Source organism: Anomaloglossus baeobatrachus, chromosome 1 (assembly GCF_048569485.1).
Source record: "Anomaloglossus baeobatrachus isolate aAnoBae1 chromosome 1, aAnoBae1.hap1, whole genome shotgun sequence".
Taxonomy (NCBI): Eukaryota; Metazoa; Chordata; class Amphibia; order Anura; family Aromobatidae; genus Anomaloglossus; species Anomaloglossus baeobatrachus.
The window spans coordinates 871889660-871915196 of NC_134353.1; the positions used below are offsets into that span (position 1 = coordinate 871889660).

Here is a 25537-nt window from a genome sequence, read left to right on the forward strand (position 1 = left end):
CTGCTGTTAGTATTCAGTGTACTAGGTAGCTCCTTTGCTGGGTTTTCATCCTCTCCTCTTCCTTTCAGCTGCTAATCATCTGTATTTGCCTTTGGTTGTAAATACTCCCATCTTCCCTTGACTTGAGCTGGTGAGATTCAGCTCATTCAAGCTCTGGTTGCAAGCAGGTGGCTTGCTCTCATCTGTGGTGTTGTTGCTGTAACTTTGCTGAACTTCTACCTTAGTCATATGTGTTTAAGTAGCTCATGCATTTTCCCCCTGTGTGTCCCCCTTGTGTCTTCATTTAGTGTTTAGTAGGTTTGACGAAGAGCTCATCCATCCGTTCCCTATTTAGAGCCCAGCACTAGGGATACCTAGCGTCAAGTATCCGGCTCTGCGCATAGGTGCGGAACCTATCTAGGGCTGTGAGGGACCCCAGGGACCAGCAATAGGTTTGCTCAGGGGTCACCATCTCCCCCTTCCATAGACAAAGTGTTTCCCTTCCCTTTCGCCGTTTGCTTTGTACTTCCGCGTACTTAGTGAGACACATAACCTAAGATAAAAGCAAAATAAGCAAATACCCTACAGTAAGTAAATATATAATAAAATTACATGTAAATAACATATGGTATTTAGTCAACACTATTAACGTCAAAAAAGTCTAAAAGCCACCCCACCGCGGCAAGGTGTACCCTAACTTTTGTAGTTCACCTCTCTACATGCCAGCAGGTTTCAATATTGACAGAGACAGAGGAGGACTCAAGTCTGACTGTTTAAACATCTCTCCGACAAAAGCAAATTAGCCAAAATTCAAAGGCCAAAAAGTGGGAGTCATGGCCGTCTGTGTATAAAGTACAAAACAGTAGCAAAGGAAAATAAAAGAGCTAGAGCCCATGTTAGTAGAAGTACAATGTGAATGTGAGCGGTGTGCAGTGGTAACAGTCATGGTCGCGGCCCGATGCCGTAGCCCTTAGGATGCCGTCCCTCAGAAAAAGGGGTGAAAAATTCAAGTAATAATGACAATAAAAATAAAAGAGTTCTCGACTACGCCACTTGCGTTGTGAGGCCAGGTTATTGGGGCCGCCGCTGCAGGGTCCTGGTGGGGCTGATTGAGTGATGCAGTTTAGGTGTTTGAGCCCTCTGCAAGCAGGGACAGGCCCCAGCAGTGAATGATGGGAATTGTAATGGGGAACCGTCTGTGTGAGTGTTCGGGGCGATAATGAAACAGTCCACACCAATATTACAGTTTCAACTTGCCTTGCTTTTACTTTTGGTACTTGGACCCGCTGGTGCAGATTCCAGGTGTTCCCGCTACCCTAGTTCTCCATGCCAGTTGTGACCTGGGTTGGTTGTCCTCCATGCACACTTATTGTGGTTGGACTCCCGTGGCCTAGAGCTACTTGGGAGTCCCTTCTCTTTAGCCTTGGTCCTACTGCAGGCAGCCTGGACTATTTAAAGGGTTCAGTCCCCGGCCCCCTCTTTGCTGCTGGTGCTTCAGACTCTTTGTTTGGCAATGGACCCTGGAGATCTTCTCGCCCGGAAGAGTTAACAGTTGACTATAAAGTGTCCCGCTGTCCTAGGGTCTGCACCCGGCCTTGTGCTGAGTCCTGTGAGCCTTGGTTCCAGACTTCCACAGGCGTCCCGTGGTTCCTGGAGTCTTACACTTCCACAGGTAACCCACGGTGCCTGGAGTCCCGGTTCCGTACTCCACAGTCCCGCACTCCTTTTACAGCACTCCGGTGTTGCTTCAGGTCTTTTCTGTACTTTTCACTCTTTTCTTTTCACACTTTCCTCTACACCTTCACTCTCTAACTTCTTCTTTCACACACCTTCACTTCGTGGATAAGGACTGTGGAAATAACAAGCGCAAATAGGGTTTTACCCCAATATGTACCGGGTAAGGAGGGGGGAGTATGAATACTCACCAAATGTAGTTGTGAGAGTCACAACTACTATGAACGCATGTGATGTGGATCCCAGGCTGCAGCCACCAGTAGACAGCAGATCACAGAGAGCAAAAGAGAGAGGTGTTCAATTGCTGCGCCAAAAGATCACTTCAGTGGATGTTCAGATTAATGCCACTTTATTTGTCATATAGGTCGACGCGTTTCTGGAGCATCTGCCCCCTTCATCAGGACCATCAAGAACAAGAATAACATCAAATCTGTTTGACAGATTTGATGTTATTCTTGTTCTTGATGGTCCTGATGAAGGGGGCAGATGCTCCAGAAACGCGTCGACCTATATGACAAATAAAGTGGCATTAATCTGAACATCCACTGAAGTGATCTTTTGGCGCAGCAATTGAACACCTCTCTCTTTTGCTCTCTGTGACACACCTTCACTTAACTTTTCTCTGACTACTTCTCCTTATGACACACTTCCTCCCGCCAAATTCCCAACTGACCCCTCCCCCTTGCTGGGTCTCCACCTACAGATAGGGTGGCTACTAACCAATCAGTGCCTTTCTCGATTACCTGTTGCTAGGCAGTCTCCCAGTCTGGTGTTGGGGTTGTGTATGTGGCCTGAGGGTGCTGGTGTACTGGCTGGCACAGATATTCCGGGGTTTGGGTTTCCACTGGTTACATTTGTGGCACCTGGTACCACAGGGGTGCTACATGTACGTGCGCATTCACACTGTGGCCAATAACAGATCGAAAATAGTCTAAAACCAAAATGAACAAATATTCAGCAGTAAGTAAAGAAATAAATAGTACAGTGCAGGGTACCTTATGTGATTTACATACACAATCACTATTTACTTACTGCAGGATATTTGTTTATTTTGGTTTTATCCTAAGTTCTCAAATTCAGTAAGAAAAAAAACAAACGGGTGCATGAGATTTCTGAAATCTTATAGCATTCGCTTTTACTGTAAAAATCAGCTTTAAATTACCGTAAAAAAGTTATTAAAATATGAATGTGAAAATAGCCAAATAAAGCTGCCGGCTCGTTGGTTTAGCTTTTCAGAAGGATTTGGCTACCAATTAAGAGCCATGTTCTGGCTAGTAAGACCCCAGTAGAAATAAACTGAGAGAGTCATTTATTACAGCCTCATTGTTCTGTTCACACAGTACCCTGAGCATCTCGACTATTCTTGAACAGTAGCGAAGACTCACAAAGCCAAGATAACATTGTGTTAACGTATTCTGAGAGGTGACGGATGTAATTAATACATTACATATGACGATAAACACTAAAGGCCCTGTCACACTAAGCAACATCGCTAGCAACATCGCTGGTAACGAACAACTTTTGTGACGTTGCTAGCGATGTTGCTGTGTGTGACATCCAGCAACAACCTGGCCCCTGCTGTGAGGTCGTTGGTTGTTGCTGAATGTCCTGGGCCATTTTTTAGTTGTTGCTGTCCCGCTGTGAAGCACAGATCGCTGTGTGTGACAGCGAGACAGCAACAACTAATGTGCAGTGAGCAGGGAGCCAGCTTCTGCTGAGGCTGGTAACTAATGTAAACATCGGGTAACCAAGAAGCCCTGTCCTTGGTTACCCGATATTTACCTTTGATACCAGCCTCCTCCGCTCTCACTGTCAGTGCCGGCTCCTGCTCTGTGCACATGTAGCTGCAGCACACATCAGGCAATTAACCCGATGTGTACTGTAACTAGGAGAGCAAGGAGCCAGCGCTCAGTGTGCGCTGCTCCCTGCTCTGTGCACATTTAGCTGCAGCACACATCAGGCAATTAACCCGATGTGTGCTGTAACTAGGAGAGCAAGGAGCCAGCGCTCAGTGTGCGCTGCTCCCTGCTCTGTGCACATTTAGCTGCAGCACACATCGGGTTAATTAACCTGATGTGTGCTGTAACTAGGAGACTGGGGGCTGGTCACTGGTTGCTGGTGAGCTCACCAGCAACTCGTGTAGCCACGCTCCAGCGATCCCTGCCAGGTCAGGTTGCTGGTGGGATCGCTGGAGCGTCGCAGTGTGACAGCTCACCAGCAACCTCCTAGCAACTTACCAGCGATCCCTATCGTTGTTGGGATCGCTGGTAAGTTGCTTAGTGTGACTGGACCTTTAGGAGAGCCAATAACTATAGCCTGAAATAAAAAGACCTTTATGGTATGTGAGCATGCTGAGTTTTTGGTACAGAAATTTTCTGCACCAAAAAACACACCTTGGGGCAGAAAAATGTTTTATTGCATTTTTTTACATGCGTCTGTTTGTAAAATCATTGGCTGGTAGGGCTAAAAAAAAGCGCAAGAAAAAAAACGCACCAACACTTGACATGCTGCAGATTTTTTCTGCATCCAAAACTGCAATGGAGAAAGAAGCAACATGTGCACAGGACTTCAGAATTCTCATTGACTTTACTGGCATAAGGATAGACATGCAGATTTGGGCAACAAAACAGCACGATAAATAGCACCCAAATCTGCATTAAAAAAAAAACCTCATTTTGTGCACACAGCCTTAGGCCCTGGGTGCACGGTGCAGTTTTGGGTGCAGTTTGTTGCCGTAAACTGCATGCATTTCCTTCCCCAGCAAAGTCTATGAGAATTCAGAAAGGCTGTGCGCACATTGCTTCTTTTTTCCTTGCGGTTTTGGTTGCAGAAAAAAGAAGCAGCATGTGAATTATTTCTGCGTTTTTCCATTGAATATAGTAAAAAAATACATGGGTAAAAACGCACCGAAACGCAGCAAAAACGCATGGGTTTTTTTTATTTATTTTTTGGCCAAAGATGCGTTTTTCTGCCAGAGGGTGCGTATTTCGCTGCAGAAACAAAACTGGAGCGTGTGCTTATAGCCTACAGGAGCTTATGTACGGGAATCCATGCTTCCAATGACAGAGAAGGAATTTACAACATTTTTAGAAAGAATACGTCTTCATTCACAAGGGGATAGATGGCAGCATAGGTACCCCCTGTAGCCTTATAATCTTTATGACACCCCAAATAACAGGGCTGCTCTTCTCTAAAAACAATGCTTCTAGCAAGGAGGACCTCAATTCAACAGTGGAGAAGAGCGTCATACAGCCGACATCTTATGGAATATTTCATGTGGGATTCAGGAACCGAATGGAAAAAACTGTAAGAAATGTTTAGGGTCCATTAAGGAACATAAAACCTAATATATGGCCTAATATTTCTCCATTGCCAACCAAGTTGTAATTTTCTAAAACTAAGGTTAGTATACGACGAAACAGCAGAACGTGCAATTTAGTAACACAGGAATCCTGTTCGACTCAAGACTGTAAAGTAACGTCCAGAAAAGGTTCTTCCATCTTCCAAGATTACTTTTATATTGTCAGAAAAGACCTGGTTCTGTAAGGCTATGTGCACACAGTGCGTTTTTCGCGGCGTTTTTGCGTGATTTTAGGGTGCGTTTTTGGCCTTAAAACTGCATGACTTTGCTTGCCCAGCAAAGTCTATGAGTTTTCATTTTTGCTGTCCGCACACAACTTTTTTTTTAAGCTGCGTTTTTGAGCTTAAGAAAAAAAAAAAAAATGGACATGTCAATTCTTTCTTCCGTTTTTCTGCGTTTTCCCCCCATGCAATGCATTGGAAAAACGCAGAGACCAAAAAACGAAGCAAAACGCAGACAAAAACGAACCAAATCGCGGCAAAAACGCATGCGTTTTTTGATGCGTTTTTTCACCGCGGGTGCGTTTATGTGCGTTTTTAGCGGCCAAAAACGCAGCATCAAAAAAACGCAGCATGTGAATGTTTTTTCCTTGCAGAATTGGTGCAGAAAATAATCTGATCTGCAGCATGCTTATTCTTCCAGCATTTTTGCCTGCGTTATTCACCAATGAAAGCCATGAAAAAAAGCATACAAAAACACATACAAAAAAACCCACCAAAAACGCACGAAAAACAAGGCTGAAAAGTGCGTTTTTGTGCCAGGAGATGCAGAAATGGTGCAGAAATTTCTGCAACCAAATACTCAACACATCGACAAATGGTTTCAACAATACTTGACTTCCCCCATTGGAAAAGACGTTATTCGTCCGTTATGATTCAATGTAATCAATAAAATTTGTCTTCACTTTTTGCTTTTACTTTACAGATTTAGGCTATGTGCGCACGTTGCCTTTTTTTGTGACCACAAAGATGCAGCGTTATTGGTTGCAAAGAAACGCACAAAAATGCACCCGCGGTAAAAACTAATCCAAAAACCACATGCGTTTTTGCGCGTTTTTCTGCGTTTAATCCAGTGCATTGCATGGGTGAAAAACGCTGGCAAAAATGTAGAAATAATTGACATGTTGCATCTTTGTGGTCACCACAAAAACGTACCTAAAAAAAACTGCACTATGCGGACAGCAAAAATGAAAACTCAGACTTTGCTGGGGAAGCAAAGTCATGCAGTTTTTAGACCAAAAACGCACCCGAAAAACGCGCAAAAACATTGCAAGAAACGCAGCGTGTGCACATAGCCTTAACGCTTTATGTGTGCATTTTGCTCTTTACTAGGACACAACATAAAACCTATGGAGTGAAAATTCTTCTGGCGACGTAACTCGGACAATAAAAAAAATGGATCTAGTAGCTACTGATTGATTACACTCATTAGAAGCAGCCACCCAAATGAAGGTCAACGGCGAGCTATAAACTAATGTCCATGGTCAGCTATAAACTAGGGAAGTGTCTCAACCTAGTTAATTCGCCCTCTAGAGTTTTACGAACACTAGTAATCTTGTTTGTCTCCACCTTATTATTGGGAAATCCAGAGGTAATTGACAAGGGGGATATATTCATATATCATAGCCGGGGGCATGCAACAGTAATCACCACTTTTTGCATTAACAAGCATTCACGAATCCAAACAGAAATCTTAAAAAATAAAAATAAGAAGATTTCAGTCCCGGAATATTACTTTTTCCCATATATTAAAAGTAAGAAGCAATGGTCCTGATTCATCAAAGCTTTTAAACCAGAATTCTGACCAAAGCTTCAAAAAATGTAGGTGCCTAAATTTTGCAACACGCCAGTTTCCCCTAGCTCCAACAAAATTGGCAGAATGGGGGAGCGGCAGGGCGTGACGCCACAGCTCATCTAATTCATGACAATTTATGGCGTTCCTGATGCCAGAAATCTGAGTACCTGACTGTAGTGACTCCATACATGAAGGCTTTATGAAATCAGAGGTTCTCTATTCAGGGATCAGATTTTACTTATGGGACATGACGGGGGAAGCTGAATACATATCAATAGTGATGGGAGAACAGTGAAATATTCGGGTTCGGATTTTTCATACTGACTACTTAACACTATTCCAGTATTTGTCACAAATAACGAACCTAATGCAAGTCAATGGGGAACCCATGCAATTTTCGTGAACATTTCAGAGAAAAATGCTTAGGTTCCCCATTGATTTGCATTAGGTTAGTTATTTATGACGAATACTGGAATAGTATGAACTATTCGGCACGAATAATCCGCACCTAAATATTTCACTATTCATCCATCACTACATATCAACATTGAGACTCCATAATTATACATCAACTATGAATGGTTCCGATGTGTCTAAAGGGCACTTTACACGCTGCAATATCAGTACCGATATCACTAGCGAGCATACCCACCCCCGTCGGTTGTGCGTCACGGACAAATCGCTGCCCGTGGCGCACAACATCGCTTACACCCGTCACACGGACATACCTTCCCTGCGATGTCGCTGTGGCCGGCGAACCGCCTCCTTTCTAAGGGGGCGGTTCGTGCGGCGTCACAGCGACATCACACGGCAGCCGTCCAATAGAAGCGGAGGGGCGGAGATGAGTGGGCAGAATACATCGCCCACCTCCTTCCTTCCTCATTGCCGATAGACACAGGTAAGAAGATGTTCGGCGTTCCTGCGGTGTCACACGTAGCGATGTGTGATGCCACAGGAACGACGAACAACCAGCGGCATGCACCACCACCGATATTATGAAAAGGAGCGACGTGTCAACGATCAACGATTTTTGATGTTTTTGCGATCGTTGCTCCTAGGTGTCACACACTGCGATGTCGCTAACGGCGCCGGATGTTCGTCACTAACGATGTGACCCTGACGATATATCGTTAGTGATGTCGCAGCGGCACCAAAACTGTCCAAATCCACCAATCTGACCAGCTTCAGAGCGGGGTTTGCAGGGTCTACAGCAGTAGTTCCCAAAATCCAGTTCTCACGCCCACAACAAGTCATTTTTTCAGAATTTCCTTTAGCATCGAACAGCTGATGGAATCATTATAAAGGCATCCCCTTCGCAATACTAAGGAAGTCCTGAAAACAAGACCTGTTTGGGGTTGTGAGGACTGTAATTTGGGATCCACTGCTCTATACCAAAGACTTTGTAAGTACTGTGCTCCGTGACTAGGAAACCGGCCATCGCTGATAGCCCGCCGAGATGGCCAACCCAAGGAACGAGGAGTAAACACTAGAATTAAAAATCCCTCTGTTCTTATCATGCAGAAACAAGTGTTCCAGGCGGCACACAATCCAAGGTGCACGTGTCCGAGGAAGGCATCCACAATATAACTTAAAGGACCAGCACTTACTGTTCTTATTATAGATATTCTCCATTCTCAAAATGTAAATTCCAATATTTCTTGTCTTTACAATCACTTTGCAACTTTACGCATTAAAGAGCTTTAAAATAACCTTTTAATTCTCAGAGTAAAAAAACCCCAGAAATTGTATTTTGCGTTGTATAATGTATTTAGAATGGAATACAGTTTTATTAGTCGTCAGCGACTTTTCCTTGTCATCTTTGCCTGATTTACGGCGATGCCGAGCGCTGCTATACTGATTTATATAGAGGGGTCAGGTCAACCACAGCACAGTAGATCCATACTTTATTCTAAGCATTTTAATATTTATTGTACCCCTAGAGAGATGTGTAAGGGGCTTGAGATAATTGTGATACCTCGTATAATAGAAATCTTGAACAGCAGAAGACGCACACCGGACCGGTCTTACCTGTTAACTGTGGGCAGCAAAGACGCTAAAGCCAGAGCAGAAAGCTTCCTCCTCTCCGGCTGGGTGATGTTGTCCATCCTATCCACCCACATTTCAATTACATTTCCGAGAATTTGGTCTCCCTGAAAAGACAAGCGCCTAATGATGAGCAATATACAAATAGAACTAAGAGAACAAAAAGTCCTGAAGGTTCTAGTTCAATAAACAGGAGGAACACATTGTGTGTCCAGATCAGCCATTGTTACATGGAGCCTGGGATAACGTAATTTAACCGGCAGTAATCCCTGGTAAAATAGGTACAAGTGTGTTCTATCACGGCCTAGGGGACTTTCTCTTTGTAATTACTTCACTTTAACTGGATGTAAACAGAACTCATTTCCCTGAATGCTACATTGCTCTTATAGGACTTTTCTTAAGGCGAAATTGGAAAACCCAAACCTAATAATCTGTCATGTAAACCAGAGAATAACCTACGGTAATTACCTGAATGTCCCTGCCGCAGTGTACAGCAACTGTAATACACTCCATGTGGAAAGACATATGTGGAAAGTACGTGGACACGGCAGTGAAGACATGTACATCTGCTATATATTGATCCAATGGCCAATTTACATAAGGAATTGCAGGTATAAACTCTGCTCACATTTGCTTCCAAGACTCTGCTCAGCGCTTATATTGTAAACTTATGGCATATTTATTGGGAAAAATACCTTATGATGGACCCATAGTAAGTCAATGTGTCCTTTACTACTGGTGGTACCTGCTGTGTGGCGGTTTCGGTTAGAAATTGTGGTTTCTGTTAGGCCGGTTTCAGACGTCCGTTTTTCAGGTACATGTGACATCTGTTTTTAACATGGATGCTACACGCACCCATGTTATTCTATGGTGTTACTCGCACGGCCGTGTTTTCACACTGACCGTGTGACGCATCGTGGCCCCGCACGCACACACGGATACATGTCCGTTTTTTTTCTCCAACAGCACGAGTGTCACATGGATCGCACACTGATGTGATCCGTGTGACAACAGTGTGACATGTACCAGAGAAAACACGGGTCTTTGGAAAAAAAAAAAGGATTTTCCATACTCACTTGTCTTTAGTGCTGCTGTCACTTCATGCTTCCAACCCCCGCTCATTAGACTCATTGCATATGCACTGCACTGAGGAGCTGGAAGCAGCAGCAGTGCCTGGACATCAGCACCAAGACAGGTGAGTATCCAGCAGTGTGTATGCAGTGACATCAGGGGGTCATCGGATTATGCAAGGAACTTCAATGACATTCTGACGACACCCCGGTGACACCCGCACTACCGCAGGTATAAAGGCTGTGACTTCACAGGTTCATCAGAGTTTATTGTGAACTCTGATTAACCCGTGAGATGTCACTGCCGCACCCGCACACACACTGATAAGGGCACCCTTGGGGTGACCTGTGCTGACCTTATGAGGTCCAGGTCACCAGAGGGAAGAATATACAGCAGTATGTGTGTGCCTGCAGGGGCAGCTCTCACAATGGGGAACTTTGGTTTTCCATTGAATGTGCCAGCAGTATGGGATCCAGATGGGACCCCCCTAATTGGATTACGGCAGACCAGGATTAGGGCTTTGACAGGGAAATAAATTGGAAAAGAGGGTGTCTCTTGTCTTTATAATTTTCTCTTTTTATGACTTTGCAGGTTGCTTTTCGCGAACGTGGTGGGACCTCACCATGGATTACGGCGGACCTTTTGTATTTTTTTTCAAATAAATTGGTGAACGAGGGTTGGACTCAGGTTTTTTTTTGTTCAAATAAACTTCTTTATTCTCCTTTCAACTACTGGATTAGTAATGGGGGTGACTGCTAGATGACATCCATTACTAATACCAGGGCTTGATGCCAGCTAGAGCAGGCATCAACCCCACAAATATTACAGTTTCACCAGGGCAACGGAAAGAGCTGGGTCCAGCACCAGAATTTCTGGCGCAGCTGCGGGCTGCTATTGTTAGGCTGGAAAGAGCCAAATAACTATGGCCCTTCCCACCCTAATAATATCAGCTCCCAGTTGTCTGCTGTACTTTGGCTGGTTTTAGGACAAATGGAGGGGACTCCATGTCATTTTTTTAAACAAAAAAACCTACAAATTTAAAAAATAAGTGTAGGAGCCCCTTTATTTTAAATAACTAGCCAAGATACAACAGGACAGGCAGGCAGACCGGGGCAGTAATAACTAGCAAAGCCCAACTCACCAACAGATATTCTGTTGCACCTATTATCAAATAACACAGCATTTCACAAACTTTACTTGCCTATATTTCAGACACTATACATCCAATCTCACAACTAAAGGTATGTATAGAATCAGCATGATAGCGCCAGTATAGCACTGGCTTTAGTTTATATATTAAAATCCTGGTGTTTGGTCCTTTTTAACAGAGCTTAAAGGAGTGGTCCTTTAACCAACATATATCAAATATGCTCATAATTGTATGATCATTGATGCTTTGACCACAAGAAACTCCACCGATCACGAGAACAGACCAATGCAATAGTAGAGAGTGTGTGCGACCACTCCTCCATTCACTGTCTATCGGAGTGATGGTCGTACTCACCACCATTAACACAGATGACTTTGGGCCCTCTGATTTTCTGGTTGGTGAAAGTTCTCAGTATCTAGACTCCCATCATCACATATTTCTCATTTATCATGTGCAGAGGTGATAAATGTTGTTGATGGGAAAACCATTTTAAATGTTCTAGTCTTAGCTGGAAATTGACAGAAATAGTGATTTGGAAAAAGGAAAATATAGCTTTTTAACATCAATATATCAAAGGGAACCTGTCATGTGAAAAAGCCCTAATAACCTGCATATATGGGATTTATCTGCAGGTTTGTAGCAATCTGAAGATGCCCGTTAGCCACGCCGACAGCTGAGCCGAATGTCAGTCAGTGTCGGGGCGCAGTTACAGTTGCCGCTCACTTTGCGCATACGTGTGACTGAAACCTCACTGGCATCACCGCTATGACTGAAAGCCCAAGGTTGCTGGGAGGAATAAAATATATTTCCTCCCAGCAGTGGGGATCTCAGTGCAGTCACCGGGCAGCTTCACATTGCTATTAACCTGCAGATTAACTCCACATCTGCAGGTTAAGAATATTTTATAACATGACAGGTTCCATTAATCAAAGTGCTTTTCCAAGATAATGAGTAACTCTGAAAAAAACTTTTTTTGCGCAGATTATGAGAAAATAAAAATGGTTAAAATATACCCACAGCCTTGCAATAGCCTGAGGCCCATCATTTTCCAGACATCAGTTTTTCTGGCAGTGATTTCACATTACATGAGTATAGCAAGACTGTGCCATATTTGGCTTATGGTCATATAATGTAACATCAGTGCAAGGAGGAACAACAACGAAGGAAACAAAAGATTAAAAGGCAGTGGTTTTGGAGACAAAAAAAATAAAAACAATTAATCATTCATCCAGGATAGGAATTGTGAGATCAGACACTGATTGTCATGATGTGACTGTAGGAAATGGAGGGGCAGGGGCTCCTATGCTGTCCCTCATCCTAGGGTTCCCTATGCTATCCTTAACCTCAAAGTTACCCCTCATGGTGAAGATGCCTGAGTTCCATGTCTGGCTAAGCTACTGACAAGAACAGATCTGATTCCCCTCTCCCACCAGGGAAGGAAGGGCCAGAAGTGAGGTGGAAAAACAGATAAAGACAGACAGGGAAAAACCAAAACTCTGACACACCGCACACACACAGGAACCAACATTGAGAGAAACATGTGAAAAGTAAGAGCAGGAGGGTAGCAACAAAAAGACTACAAAATTGGAATCATAGAATTGTTAAAATATCTTAAAAACATCGTCATAGTATTACCCCACCTCACCCAACTCTTGTGTTGGCAAAATGCAGAAAAGCTGGTATTCGCCAAATCCTGACTTGTCTATTAAACTGTCACATAGAGATGTGTGATTTGTCACGCCACATAACACTTTTCCAATGCTCCAGAGGCGGCATGCGTTGTAACACTCAATCTGACCTTGGAATTGTGCTTAGTGATGTAAGGCTTTAATGCAGCTGCTTGGCCATGTAAACTCAAGTCATGAAGCTCATAGCGCACAGTTTTTTGTGCCAACACCAATGCCAGAAGAGGATTAGAGCTCTGCAGTTACTGAGTCAGCAAAAAATTGTTTTTTTACACACTAAAGGGTGCTTTACACGCTGCGACATCGCTAACGATAGCTAGTGATGTTGTGCGCGATAGCACCCTCCCCCGTCGTTCGTGTGACATTTGGTGATCGCTGCCGTAGCAAACATCATCGCTATGGCAGCATCACACGCACATACCTTTTCAGCGACGTCGCTGTGACCGCCGAACAATCCCTCCTTCAAGGGGGAGGTGCGTTAGGCGTCATAGCGACGTCACTGCGGCGTCACTAAGCGGCCGCCCAATAGCAGAGGAGGGGCGGAGATGAGCGGCCGGAACATGCCGCCCACCTCCTTCCTTCCTCATTGCCGGTGGACGGAGGTAAGGAGATGTTCGTCGTTCCTGCGGCGTCACACATAGCGATGTGTGACGCCGCAGGAACGACGAACAACCAGTGGCATGCACCACCAATGACATTATGAAAAGGAGCGACGTGTCAACGATCAACGATTTTTGCCGTTTTTGTGCTCGTTGATAGTCGCTCCTTGGTGTCACACGCTGCGATGTCACTAACAGCGCCAGATGTGCGTCACTAACGACGTGACCCTGACGATATTGTTATAACAGTGACATCCTATTACACAATCATGTTCGCATTCAGTCAGCTCTTTAAAATGACCCATTTTTTCACGTGTGTGAAGACTTGTGTACCATACCAGTGGCAATGGAACTGAATAAATTACTTGAATTCAATGACTAACAGGGGTGTCACAATACTTTTGTCCATCTAGTCTACATGTAGACAAGCATGTGATCAGAGCTACAAACATCCTCCTCCAGGAAAAGGAAATCATGTATGACAAGTTGCTGGTTGGTTGTTCACACATCAAATGATATGAAATCACCATGGAGCTTCCACAGGAGGTGTGTTCTGGGAATGTATGAGACACCTGGCAGACAGAGAGGAGGGGAGAAGAGGGGGATGCAGCTGCAATATCTCATGTTGTAACAGAAAAGTGGGAGTCCAATCAAGAAACAAAGAAAACAAATGTTGTTTACAGAAACCAGCATGAAAAAAGCCCAAACCTTGAGGGTTATTTATCACCATTTATAACTATAGAACATCTTATTTACAGCTACAGCTGCCTAAACAAAGATAGCAGGCAGCTTCAACCCACATCTTGTAATGCAGCAAAAGGTTTGCTGACAAATTCATATGGAAAATGTAAGAAAAGTAGATTGTTGCATGCTCCGCCGCATAGCGTATTAAGGAGCCGCTGTATTCTATACTAACCGTGTTTTATTTGGCGGACATCTTAAAAATGCAGCTTTTTCCTATCATGCCTCAGTGATGTCACTGGTTCCAGGAATGATCTACATATTCATGAGGATTCGCTTTACTTGTACATTCCATACTAACCTCCTGACTGCATTCCTGTGCCATCTGATTTAGTAATGAAGAAAAGCAGGCTTGGTTCTGCAGAAGGACACGTCCAAGGACACCAAGGTAGGTAGACATAACAACGGGATATCTCTGTAGGTAGACAAAAATGTACCGTTTAGGATTTTGAATATTCAGTATGACATGATTATAGATTTTTTTCCCAGAAGAGGGGTATAAGAAGTTTCTTAAAACAAGACCACCAAGAAGAAGTTATCAAAAAGTGGGCTAAAGAAAGTTGAAAATGGATCTTACACCATTCAAAAATGCTATGTTCAGCCTAGCCCAAACTGCACGAGTCCTCAGGACACAGACAGTGGAGAAGTGTCTCTCGGCCACAAACCTTCATCTATGTCCACACAAAGAGTTAAAGTGAACCTGTCAGGTGCAATATGTATCCAGACCCACGAGCAGTTCTGGGTGATATTACTAATCCCTGCCTAACCGTCCCTGTATCTAGTAGCATACATAAAGAGATCTTTAGAAAGAGTATTTCTAAAGATTCCATATGATATGATAATGAGGTCAGCAACTAGTTGCAAGGGCGTTACTTCCCTTGGCTAGTCGGCCCCCTTAGCATGTAAGCACGCCCCTGTGAGAGTGCTAAGATGCTAATGAATGTGCAGCATCAGAGGATGGTCGCGCTCATCTCTCTGCTGCCATCACATGCAATGCTAGACTTCGGCTCAGTGCGCATGAGTCTGGATTTTCGGTCATGCGCACTACATGAGTTTGAAGCTAAGACACATAAATCCGGCTTCATAGTATGCATGACCAAAAGTCTGGGATCATACAGATTTGAGCCGAAATTCAAGAGTCGGACACAATGGCGGCAGAGAGGTGAGTGCGACCATCCTCAAACAATGTGCATTCATTAGCGTGTTGATCAAAAAAGGTCCGTGGAGCCTCTGTTAGGAGTCTCGACACGGAAAATAGCCAGATATCTCTCCGGGAAGGACCTAGCCAAGGAGTGGCTCTTTTTAGGAGACAACTATAACCACCATATTAAGTGGCCCTTTTAGTCAATATCTAGCTCTTGATGAGTTTAAAGATATGACAAGGGAATTACCAAGGCCAGGTATCAATCCACAGACAGCTGTTTCGGGGCATTGCCCCTCATCAGTGTGGAGTAGAACCCCGGCCAAGTGGGAGTAATGTCCAGCAGACCAGCAAGACAAAACAATCAACGAGAGGTGATTGTTTTGTCTTTCATTAGCATGTTAGCACGCCCACAAAGACTTGTTTACATGCTAAGGGGGCCGACTAGCCAAGGGAAGTAACACCCTTGCGACTAGTCCCCGCGCTCATTAGCATATTATAAAGAATCTATAGAAATACCTTTTTCTAAAGATCTCTTTATCTATGTTACTAGATGCTGGGACAGTTAGCCAGGGATTAGCAATATGTACCCAGAACTGCTCATGGTTCTGGGTGCATATTGCACCTGACAGGTTCCCTTTAATAATCAAGGCCTGATGAGCTGCTCTGTCATAACACCAATCACACTACAAGAGGACACAGGTAGGAGACAAATGGATTATGTTTGGATGGTCTGTGCGTCCCAAAATGACACAGTAACACAGCATAAGAGCATTGTTTCTGGCAAAAGGGATCTGTCAGCAGGTTTTTGCTATGTAATCTGAGAGCAGCATGATGTAGGGACAAACACATGATTTCAGTGATGTGTCACTTGCTGGTCTGCATGCAGTCATTTTCCTACAATCACTGTATTTTCCGCTGCAGATCTACCAGATCTCTTAATGCAGAACCCTGTATAAACCCACCTACACCTCTGATTGGCAGGTTTCTGTGTACACTGTATATAGACAAAAAGCTGCTGATCAGTGGCGGGAGAAGGGTTATACAGAGCAAGTTAACTAGGAAGTACGAGGCAGCTAGTCTACTAATGATAATATCTTGCTCATAAAATAGTGATTTTATTGAAACAGCAACACACAGCCTTGTAAGTAACACATCATTGTAATCAGGGTCTCTGCACCTATATCAGATTACACTGCAAAAACCAGCTGACAAATTCTCTTTATTGGTTGGAAAATAGTATCAGGGACTATGATGGGAGACATTGCGGCTGTCATTTGTACGGTAAGTAGACAAATAGACACTTAGCTACTCCGTCATGTACAGCATTAGTGGGTAGAGAAGAGCAAACTTAAACTGTTACGTTCGGGATTCGTGACGAAAACAGACTTTAAGCAGAGTCCGAGTTCCGAGTTCAGGTGCTTTGCATATGCTAACCACTTGATCGAGCATCGCTGTGCTCGGGTACGCTAGTGTGTTCAGCCCAATGCGATCCACTTGCAGTCTCTAAAAGGCTTTCAATAACAAGGTTTTCGGAAGTAGCGTGTCCAAAAAAAACAATCAAAAAACTCACCCCCCCTTCCCCGGAAATGCTCTGTTTATGTCTGGTTGTATGTGGCCTGAGAGCCAAATTGCCTAATCAGTGACTTCCAATGGGGTTCAAGGTTCGGGATCAAGTTCAGGTCAAGTCTGGATCCCGAACTGAACTTTATCTGAACCCAGCGAACCCGAACTTCAACGGGTCCGCTCATCTATATTAGTGGGCATATATGCTACCAGAAACCTGTATTGCCACATAGGGTACTGATGTACTGCAAACAAAAAGAACCAAAAAAGTATACACAGCAAATCTAGAGAAGAGATCTTTGGCCGGAAGATGCCAACCATTAGACTTGATGACTGTTTATTTTGTACTTTTTTGGTCACTGTATGTCATTCTTCATTTACACATGTAGCAGTATTGTATACTCACTGTATACTGGCACCATCAGTCACTAATATATGGTGGGCACCTAAAAACTGTTACTTTACCATCTGAAAGGAACATATTACCTCTCCATCGAGAATGCCTCTGAAGACTGGTGGCAGCAAGGCATGAAATATTTGTGGTCCAACATCTGGATTTACCATCAGGATATTTTCCACAACCTAAAAAAAAAAGAGCCAGAATAAGTATTAACCCAACAAGCAGCGCAAAGAAAACAGGTTCTACTACAAAACAAACTATGCAAAAGAATTATAAAAATATGACTTTAACAGGACTTTTCTTTTAATTAAACAACATTTAAAGGAGATGTCCACCATTGGCGACACATTTTTTTCTTACTTAAATGCAAGCAATTTAGGCAAAAATTATTTTGTTTAGCAATTTGGAATAATTTTGTATGGCTTACCGCTTATAGCCTCCATGTTGGTCACAATATATTTATATCTATTAGTGATGGGCAGACTCTTAGATATCAGAGATCAGCGGGTGCAAGCAGGTTTAAAAAACAAAAAAAAAAAAAACACCCGGTTCAGGCCCGGAATTGATCCTGGCCTGGCCGGACTCCAGTCCCATATAAGTCTATGGGAACCGGAATCAGGTGCTTAAAAATGGTGGTAGAGGGGATAGGAGGATTGGAGCAAACACTTTATACTTACCAGTCTCCACGTGGCTGTAATGTTACTTACGAAGCCGCTCATTAGCCTTCATGCATATGCACTGCTTCCCGTACCCACCAGTATGGACAAGCACACAGTGCCTCTGATTGAAAGCAGTCAGACACGCTGCCACTCAGGGTGGGGGCGCTGTCTGACTGCAACAAGTGATGCTGGGACTGCCATTGGGTAGCAGTGAATATGTATGAAAGACAATGAGCAGCCCCGGAAGTAGTATGAGTGGCCCCGGAAGCAGCGTTACAGCAGCGCGGGAGACTCGGCAAGTATAGCATGCCTGCTTTCCTCTTTAATTTTTTATTTTTCATTTATTTATGTTTGTTATTACCCGAGATGATTGTTACCTGGAGTTCCCTGAGAACTCTGGGCCCAGGGTCAGTGCTCAGGTTCTTTTGAAACCACCCAGATGTGGACTTTTACAGTCCATTCCGCCCATCATGATATATATATATATATATATATATATATATATATATATATATATATATATACACATACCCCTGGTAAAAATTACTGTCAGTTTGAACAGTTAAGCAAGTTGAAGACAAACTCATCTCTAAAATACATCAGGTTAAAGTCTCTTGTATTTTAGACAAAAAAAAAAAATTGCATCTTTTCCATTTAAAAATTAACAAAAAGAGTAAATGAGCTGATGCAAAAGTTTGGGCACCCTGCATGCTTAGTACCCAGTAACACCCCCTTTGGCAAGTATCACAGCTTGTACACGCTTTTTGTAGCCAGCCAAGAGTCTTTCAATTTTGATTGAGGGATTTTCATCTATTCTTCCTTGGAAAAGCCTTCCAGTTCTGTGAGATTCCTGGCTCGTCTTGCATGCTCTGCTCTTTTCAGGTCTAGCCACAGATTTTGTCCAGATCAGGGGACTGTGAGGACCATTGTAAAACCTTCAGCTTTTGCCTTTTGAGGTAGTCTATTGTGGACTTGGATGTGTGTTTAGGATCATTATCCATTTGTAGAAGCCATTCTCGGGGAACCATGGTACGGGGAACATTTTACAGGTAGACGGAAGAATGAATTCAATGAAATGTCAACAAATTATTTAAGCAAACATAACACAATCTGTAAAAAAAGATGAAGTTGAGAAGAGAATGGCTTCTTCTACGAGTGGATAATGATCCTAAACACATGGAAAAAAACACAATAGACGACCTCAAAAGGTGCAAGCTGAAGGTTTTACAATGGCCCCTCCCAGTCCTCTGATCTGTACATCATTGTTAGTCTGTGGCTAGACCGCAAAAGAGCAGTGCATGCAAGATGAGCCAGGAATCTCACAGAACTGGAAGACTTTTCCAAGGAAGAATGGATGAAAATCCCAAGAATTGAAAGACTCTTGTTTGGCAACAAAAAGCGTTTACAAGCTGTGATTATTGCCAAGGGGGTGCTATTAGGTACTAACGAGGCATATTGCCCACACTTTGCATCAACCCATTTTCCTTCATTTAAAAATGAAAAAGATTATTTTTTTTATTGCCTAAAATACAAAGGAAATGAGTCATCTTTAACTTTACGGCTTTTAGAGATCATTTAATCTTCAACTTGCTTAACTGTTCACAATAAAAGTAATTTTGACCAGGGGGGCAAGATTTTTGCATGCAACTGTAAAAGTGTTGTATACACTTGAAATATGTAACAGTTGTCACTTTAGCTGGATATTTACAATTTGGATTTTATTCTGCATTGGAAATATAGAAGTTTTTATCCCTATGATGGACTATGGTGCTTTTTGGAATTGTGATGTTACCATCCATTATTCTAAAGAAGTGTCAAAGCTCTAATTCATTCTGAAACTACCAACTCTAAAAGATGGACAATAAATCCAATTTCCATTGACCAATCTAATGCTTCATTTTCTTTGTAGTAGAGGTGATGGTAAGTCTAGTTTATGCATTGTGGCTTTCCCAAACCATACCAACACCCGGCTACTGATAATAGTGGTCTTGGCCAATAGCAGTCCGGGCAAGCAAGAAGGGGGGGGGGGATATTATTTAAAAGATGTTCGCTAAAACTAAACTATGGGGGAAAAAAAGCAAAACTGAAAAAGGAAAACAAGCAAATGAAAGATTTATTTTCTGGTTCAGTGAATAGTAGAAAAGAAAGCAAAATAAAGCTCTGTCTACAGTAAACCACCTTCACCGCATGCTAAATAAATAACAATAAACCTTTCACCTTGGGTTGGGGTGAACTCCAGGAAGAAACGGTTTAAATTCACACCTAAGTAAGTTTAACTTATGGGACTCAGGAAAGCATTTTTATTGGAGATTAATAGAAATTCCTTTGGTCGAAAAAATTCAATTTGAGTGCATCCAGCAGCTTATACATTTAACAAATTGAGTGCGTTCATGTCTGAAAACAATAACAATGAAATAACATTTCTTGTAGAACCATTATAAAGTCTATAAAACATCTCTGGATAGGGGACATATCCACCCCAACATTGAACAAATGGGATTAATAACTGGGGAAGAGAGGGAGAGCTGACACTTCAAGTTCCATTGAAGTAAGACCCCCTAGTATGCACAGGTAACTGCTATCCAGCAGATACAGTATACCAGTCCAGACATGAAGACTACAATGTGCGTATTCAGAGCTTAAAAAGCTTCACTTCTGTCACCACTGAAGTCAGCTCTCTTGGGCACAAGTGGTCTTTGAGGAATATTGGGGTTTGTATTGATCTGATAATTATAGAAGGCACATTTTCAGTATTGCAATGCCGAGAGGAAGAACATGCATATTTTTTCATACTTGGGCAGCCTCAGCATCAGTTAGTATTATTATTTATTTATAGAGCACAATTGATTCCATGGTGCTGTACATGAGAAGTGGGTTACATACAGAATACATATACAAGTTACAGTAGACCGAATAGTACAGAGGGAAGAGGACCCTGCCCTTGCGGGCTTACATTCTATAGGATTTTGGAGAGGAAAAAGTAGGTAGGTTGTAGGTTGGGTGGCAGCTCCGCACAGTGGTGAGGCGGCAGCTCCTCATGGTGGCGAGGCTGCAGCTCCGCACAGTGGTAAGGCGGCAGCTCCGCACAGTGGTGAGGCGGCAGCTCCGCACAGTGGTGAGGCAGCAGCTCTGCATGGTAGTGAAGCGGCAGCTCCGCACGGTGGTGAGGTGGCAGCTATGGTGGTGGTGAAGCAGTGAGGTCTTTGTAGATTATAGGCATTTCTGAACAGATGAGTTTTCAAGTTCCATTTGAAGCTTGATAGTGTAGCAGATAGTCTGACGTGTTGAGGCAGCGAAATCCAGAAGACTGGGGATGCTCGGGAGAAGTCTTGGAGGAGGTTGCATGAGGAGCGAATGAGAGAGAAGGAGATCTTGGGATACGGAGGAGACAGATTCTGGATTGCTTTATAGTGTTAGTAGTTTGAATTGGATACGGTGGAAGAGTGGGAGCCAGTGGAGAGATTTGCAAATAGGAGAAGCGGGATGGTATTTCGGAGAGAGGTGGATCAGTTGGGCAACAGAATAAAGGATGGACTGGAGAGGGGCGAGCGTGTTAGCAGGGAGGCCACAGAGAAGGATGTTGCAGTAATTGAGGTGGGAGTTTGATGGTGTCAAAATAGTACCCACTGCCTGTCAGGATGATGGGAAAGTGTCTTCCATAATCTAGTAGAGTGGTGGGAAAGTGTTACCCATAACCTGTCAAGGTGGGGGAAAGCGTTATCTCCAGCCTCTCAAGATGGTGGAAAAGTGTTTCCCTCAGCCTGACAGGACTTTTGGGAAAGTATATCCCATAGCCTGTCAGGATGAGGGAAAGGGGTTACTCACTGCTTGTCAGTGTGATAGGATCATAAAATCACAGAATGGTAGAGTGGGAAGGGACCTCAATGGCCATCGAACCCAACCCCCTGCAAGTGCAGGTTTTCCCAGCTATATGTTTATCCAGTTTCCGCTTGAAGATTTCCATTGATGGAGAGCCCACTACCTCCCGTGGTAGCCTGTTGCGCTCTCTGACTGCCTTCACTGTCACAAAGTTTAAGATAGTGGTATCCATATGCTGTCAGGATGATGGAAAAAGTGTTATCCCCAGCTAGTCAGGCTGATGGGAAGGTCCTATTATTCCCTAGGGAGACAGCCTAAATAGCCGCTGTCACCCGCAGTCAGAGTGCTGAGAACATGGGTAATGTGCTGCCTTCTGGATCTTCATCCTCCAACAGCATAACAGAACCAGTTACTGACCCAGAGCAGGTCCCAGATGATTCCTGTTAGGTTGGAGGCCTTAACATTGTTTCTAATAACCTCTAGACAGGCGTTTTGCACTGCACTTCATGCAGATGCCAGTTTTGAGGCGCTGAGTGATCTTCCGGAGACAACTGTTTCCAGTCCAAAAAGAAGATGCTATTGTGTGATGCATGGAGGTTGTGCTGTAAGATGGGCTTGGGAGCTGATCTTTTTTTTTGCAAACAATAGTGTTAACATCGCTGTCATAATATACTTTTACCTTTGTGTCACATGGCATAATTGCCTCAAAGCATCTGTAACATACACATAAAGGGAACCTGTCAGGTGCAATATGCACCCAGAACCATAAGCAGTTCTGGGTGAATATTGTTAATCTGTTTGCACACAGTAATCTATGTTATACATCGTTACTTTCAGAATCTCTTTGCCTACATCCATGGTGCTTTCAGATGAAGTAGCAAAAACCTGCTGACATATTCCTTTTAAGGGGTATTCCCATCCACATGCTATACATGCAAGATAAGTACAAGTCCCAACTTCTAGGATCCCACACAGCCAGGAAAAACAGGTTCATTAGCACCCATTCAGTGATTCACAGTCATTACTACTCATGTACTACAATGGAGAAGTAGCTAGAGTGTATGGGAGTTAGACAAAGTGTTTGGTTGTGCCCATAACTCCCACCAAAAGGTGAAGCAGCCACCTACTCTACATATTTCATTGGGAAAAAAAGCTGCAATAAATCAGACATCTGGGGTCAGTGCATCCCTATTTTCTCAATAGATGGGAGTGACAAAAAATGTTTTCCCACCTCTTGTTTTAGGTAACATTTCAAGGTCAGTTATTGTATGTGTTGACATGAGGAGTAGCACAATTTCTGTAATCATAATCATAGTAATCATATTATTCGTACATGGCATCTTTCACTAGTTTTCTAGCAAGTTCCAATGCGGCGGGTCCTGACCTGCGGGGCCACAAGTCTCCTCCGCAGGAGACTGCAGCTGTCTGTGCCATTGATCCGGGCTTGAGCAGTTGCTTCTGTTCTCCCTGCAGAGGAAGCTTTCGACTCCACAGCAAACAATTGACATGCTGTGGCTCGGAAAGCCAGTCCGCAAGTCAGGGTTTGCTGCGGGAAAAAAACAAGCACAGTGGGCATGGGATTTCTAGAAATCTCATCCCCTGTGCTTCTACTGTACATTGCAGCATTTTGGACACAGCTGAAGCGTCCAAAACATTGTGAAAACTGATCGTGGGCACGAACCCTTTAGTTGACCAAGAAGTCAGAGGATGCAGACTTACTACAAAGATGTTTCTCATGCAAGCTACACCGAGAGAATATCCGGCTCCCGTAGCTCTCTGCAGTACCATGTTGGTTTAGCAGTACTTAGCAGTGCGACTGCTAATTGTGGGGTAACACTAGAAAGGATGAGCCCTGTGCCTCTATACCTCTGTCTTTCTCTGTAGTTGTTTCTACCTCCCCCTTCACTTTTCATACACTTCTATGGGCAGTATGTAAGACTTCTATCGGCAGCATATAACCTGATCATTCAGAGAGTTGAAAGTGTCTCATCTTTCAAGACAAATTCCTTCTTATTTCAAAGTGAATGACCAGTTTAACTTGTAATTTTCCCCTATATTCACCCAACATCTTCACCAATTACCAATCAAAAAAGTTTACGTCTCCTAAATCTTTCTTGATTCGTAAATAAGGACCAGTGCACCACATTCGCAATTTGATTCTGGCCTTATATCCATGAACCAGAATGCTCTGGAAAAACACTACTTTACTTTTCTTTAGATGAGACCTACTGTGGCACAGACCTATCACACTATATTAACAATATTTCAATAAAAAGGTGTCTGAAAATTATAGGATTATTTACATAGACACAATTGGAAGCATGTTAAAACATGTTGGCTCCTACACTACAAATAATATGTTATTTTTCATAGATTGAGTCAATTTTTTAGCACAAACGTGATGTTGTTATCCCGAATATTACAGGAATATGCAAGCAGCAAAATATTCAGAACAGAGCAATTACCATTAGAACAAAAGACTGGTAACAAGTGATGCAAAAATACAATGGGCATTAGTAATCCATGAGAGTTTATATTTAGTGTGTGATTGTTCCAATTCATATAATCTCCTAACTCAAAGCCCACAAAACATCTGTGCTTTGTTCCCAAGGCTGGATCTTCAATGATGGCAGCTTCAGAAGAAAACTATATGATTAGCAAACTGTGCGACTAAGAACAGATGTCCCTTTCCAATAAGCGTTCGGTAATGCTGCGTTATAGGAAAATCCCATATTACCGTGTATGATGAGAGAAAACGATTATACAGTTAATACTGTGTGGCGGAAGGAAAACTTTAATATTTTTAAACATATATTTTGGGATTTATTTTGCTACATTCAGTTGCATACACAGAGGTGGATCAACGCTCATAGATCACAAATAAAATAGCACACATAAAAGCGATGCTCTACTGAGCAATCACTGAATTTCTAAATGGCATTTTGCACATAAAAAAATAAATATAGACCAGCATTAACTTTATTCTCTCTTTTACTAAGGCTTTTGAAGTAAATGTTAAAGCAAAATTATAATTACAAATGCGCAGTGCATGTACAAAGCATTGTAATCTATGTGTAACGATGGCCAAAAAGAGCTCTTGACATACAAGAATATTAACAAACTTGATATGGACTTTCCTTTTAAAGAACACCAGGTCACTTCTTTGGAGAAGCCGTCTTTTGCAATGGCTGACAAACAGTAAGGCAGGAGATGCCAAGTCATGGTCCAGAAACAGTAGCAACATTTTGCATTTATAAAGAGTAAAGGTCGACTTTACAGTTAGGATAGGCAACAGACAACTAGACAAGGTAGTTAACGAAGAGCGCTAGTAAGACTACACCTTGCAAAGTAGGAAACCCAATTGTCATGGTTCGACTCCGGTGCTCTATTCGCTGACCTCTGCTTTGTGTGGTCGGTTTCCCTCTACGTTGGACCACAGTCTGTTTTGTCTCGGTCCAACTGCTGTTAGTTCTTTTGTCTTCCTTTCCCTTGCCTTTCGGTAAATTTCTATTCAGGTGTGTTCACTTATATGTTTTGTTTTCCCTATCAAATCCTGGGAGGCGTTTTTTATACTCACCATTCACATGATTTCATCAGTCCTGGCTATATTCCAAGGTTGATGGATGTTTGAGATTCCAGCTCCTCAATTCAGGATACTCTTGCTGAGTCATCGCTTTTGTTTTTCCCTACGGTTTGTTTGCTTGTCTGTTTCTTTTTCCAGCATGTGTTACACACTGAATCCATTACATATATGGAGTTTGCCCCTTTACCTGCAAAATTAGTGTTAAGTTTGCC

At 43.0% G+C, this 25537-nt stretch overlaps 1 protein-coding gene across 1 annotated transcript in view; it reads right to left on the reverse strand.

The window, feature by feature from the left end:
• The window catches only part of IPO11 (importin 11), a 643145-nt gene that overhangs the window by 237285 nt on the left and 380323 nt on the right, over window positions 1-25537 (reverse strand). The window contains exons 25-27 of the mRNA XM_075326256.1: window positions 17351-17446; window positions 14459-14572; window positions 8897-9018 (exon numbers count right to left, since the gene is read on the reverse strand). Of these exons, the coding sequence (XP_075182371.1) occupies window positions 8897-9018; window positions 14459-14572; window positions 17351-17446 (332 nt within the window). The remainder of the gene's footprint in view (window positions 1-8896; window positions 9019-14458; window positions 14573-17350; window positions 17447-25537) is intronic.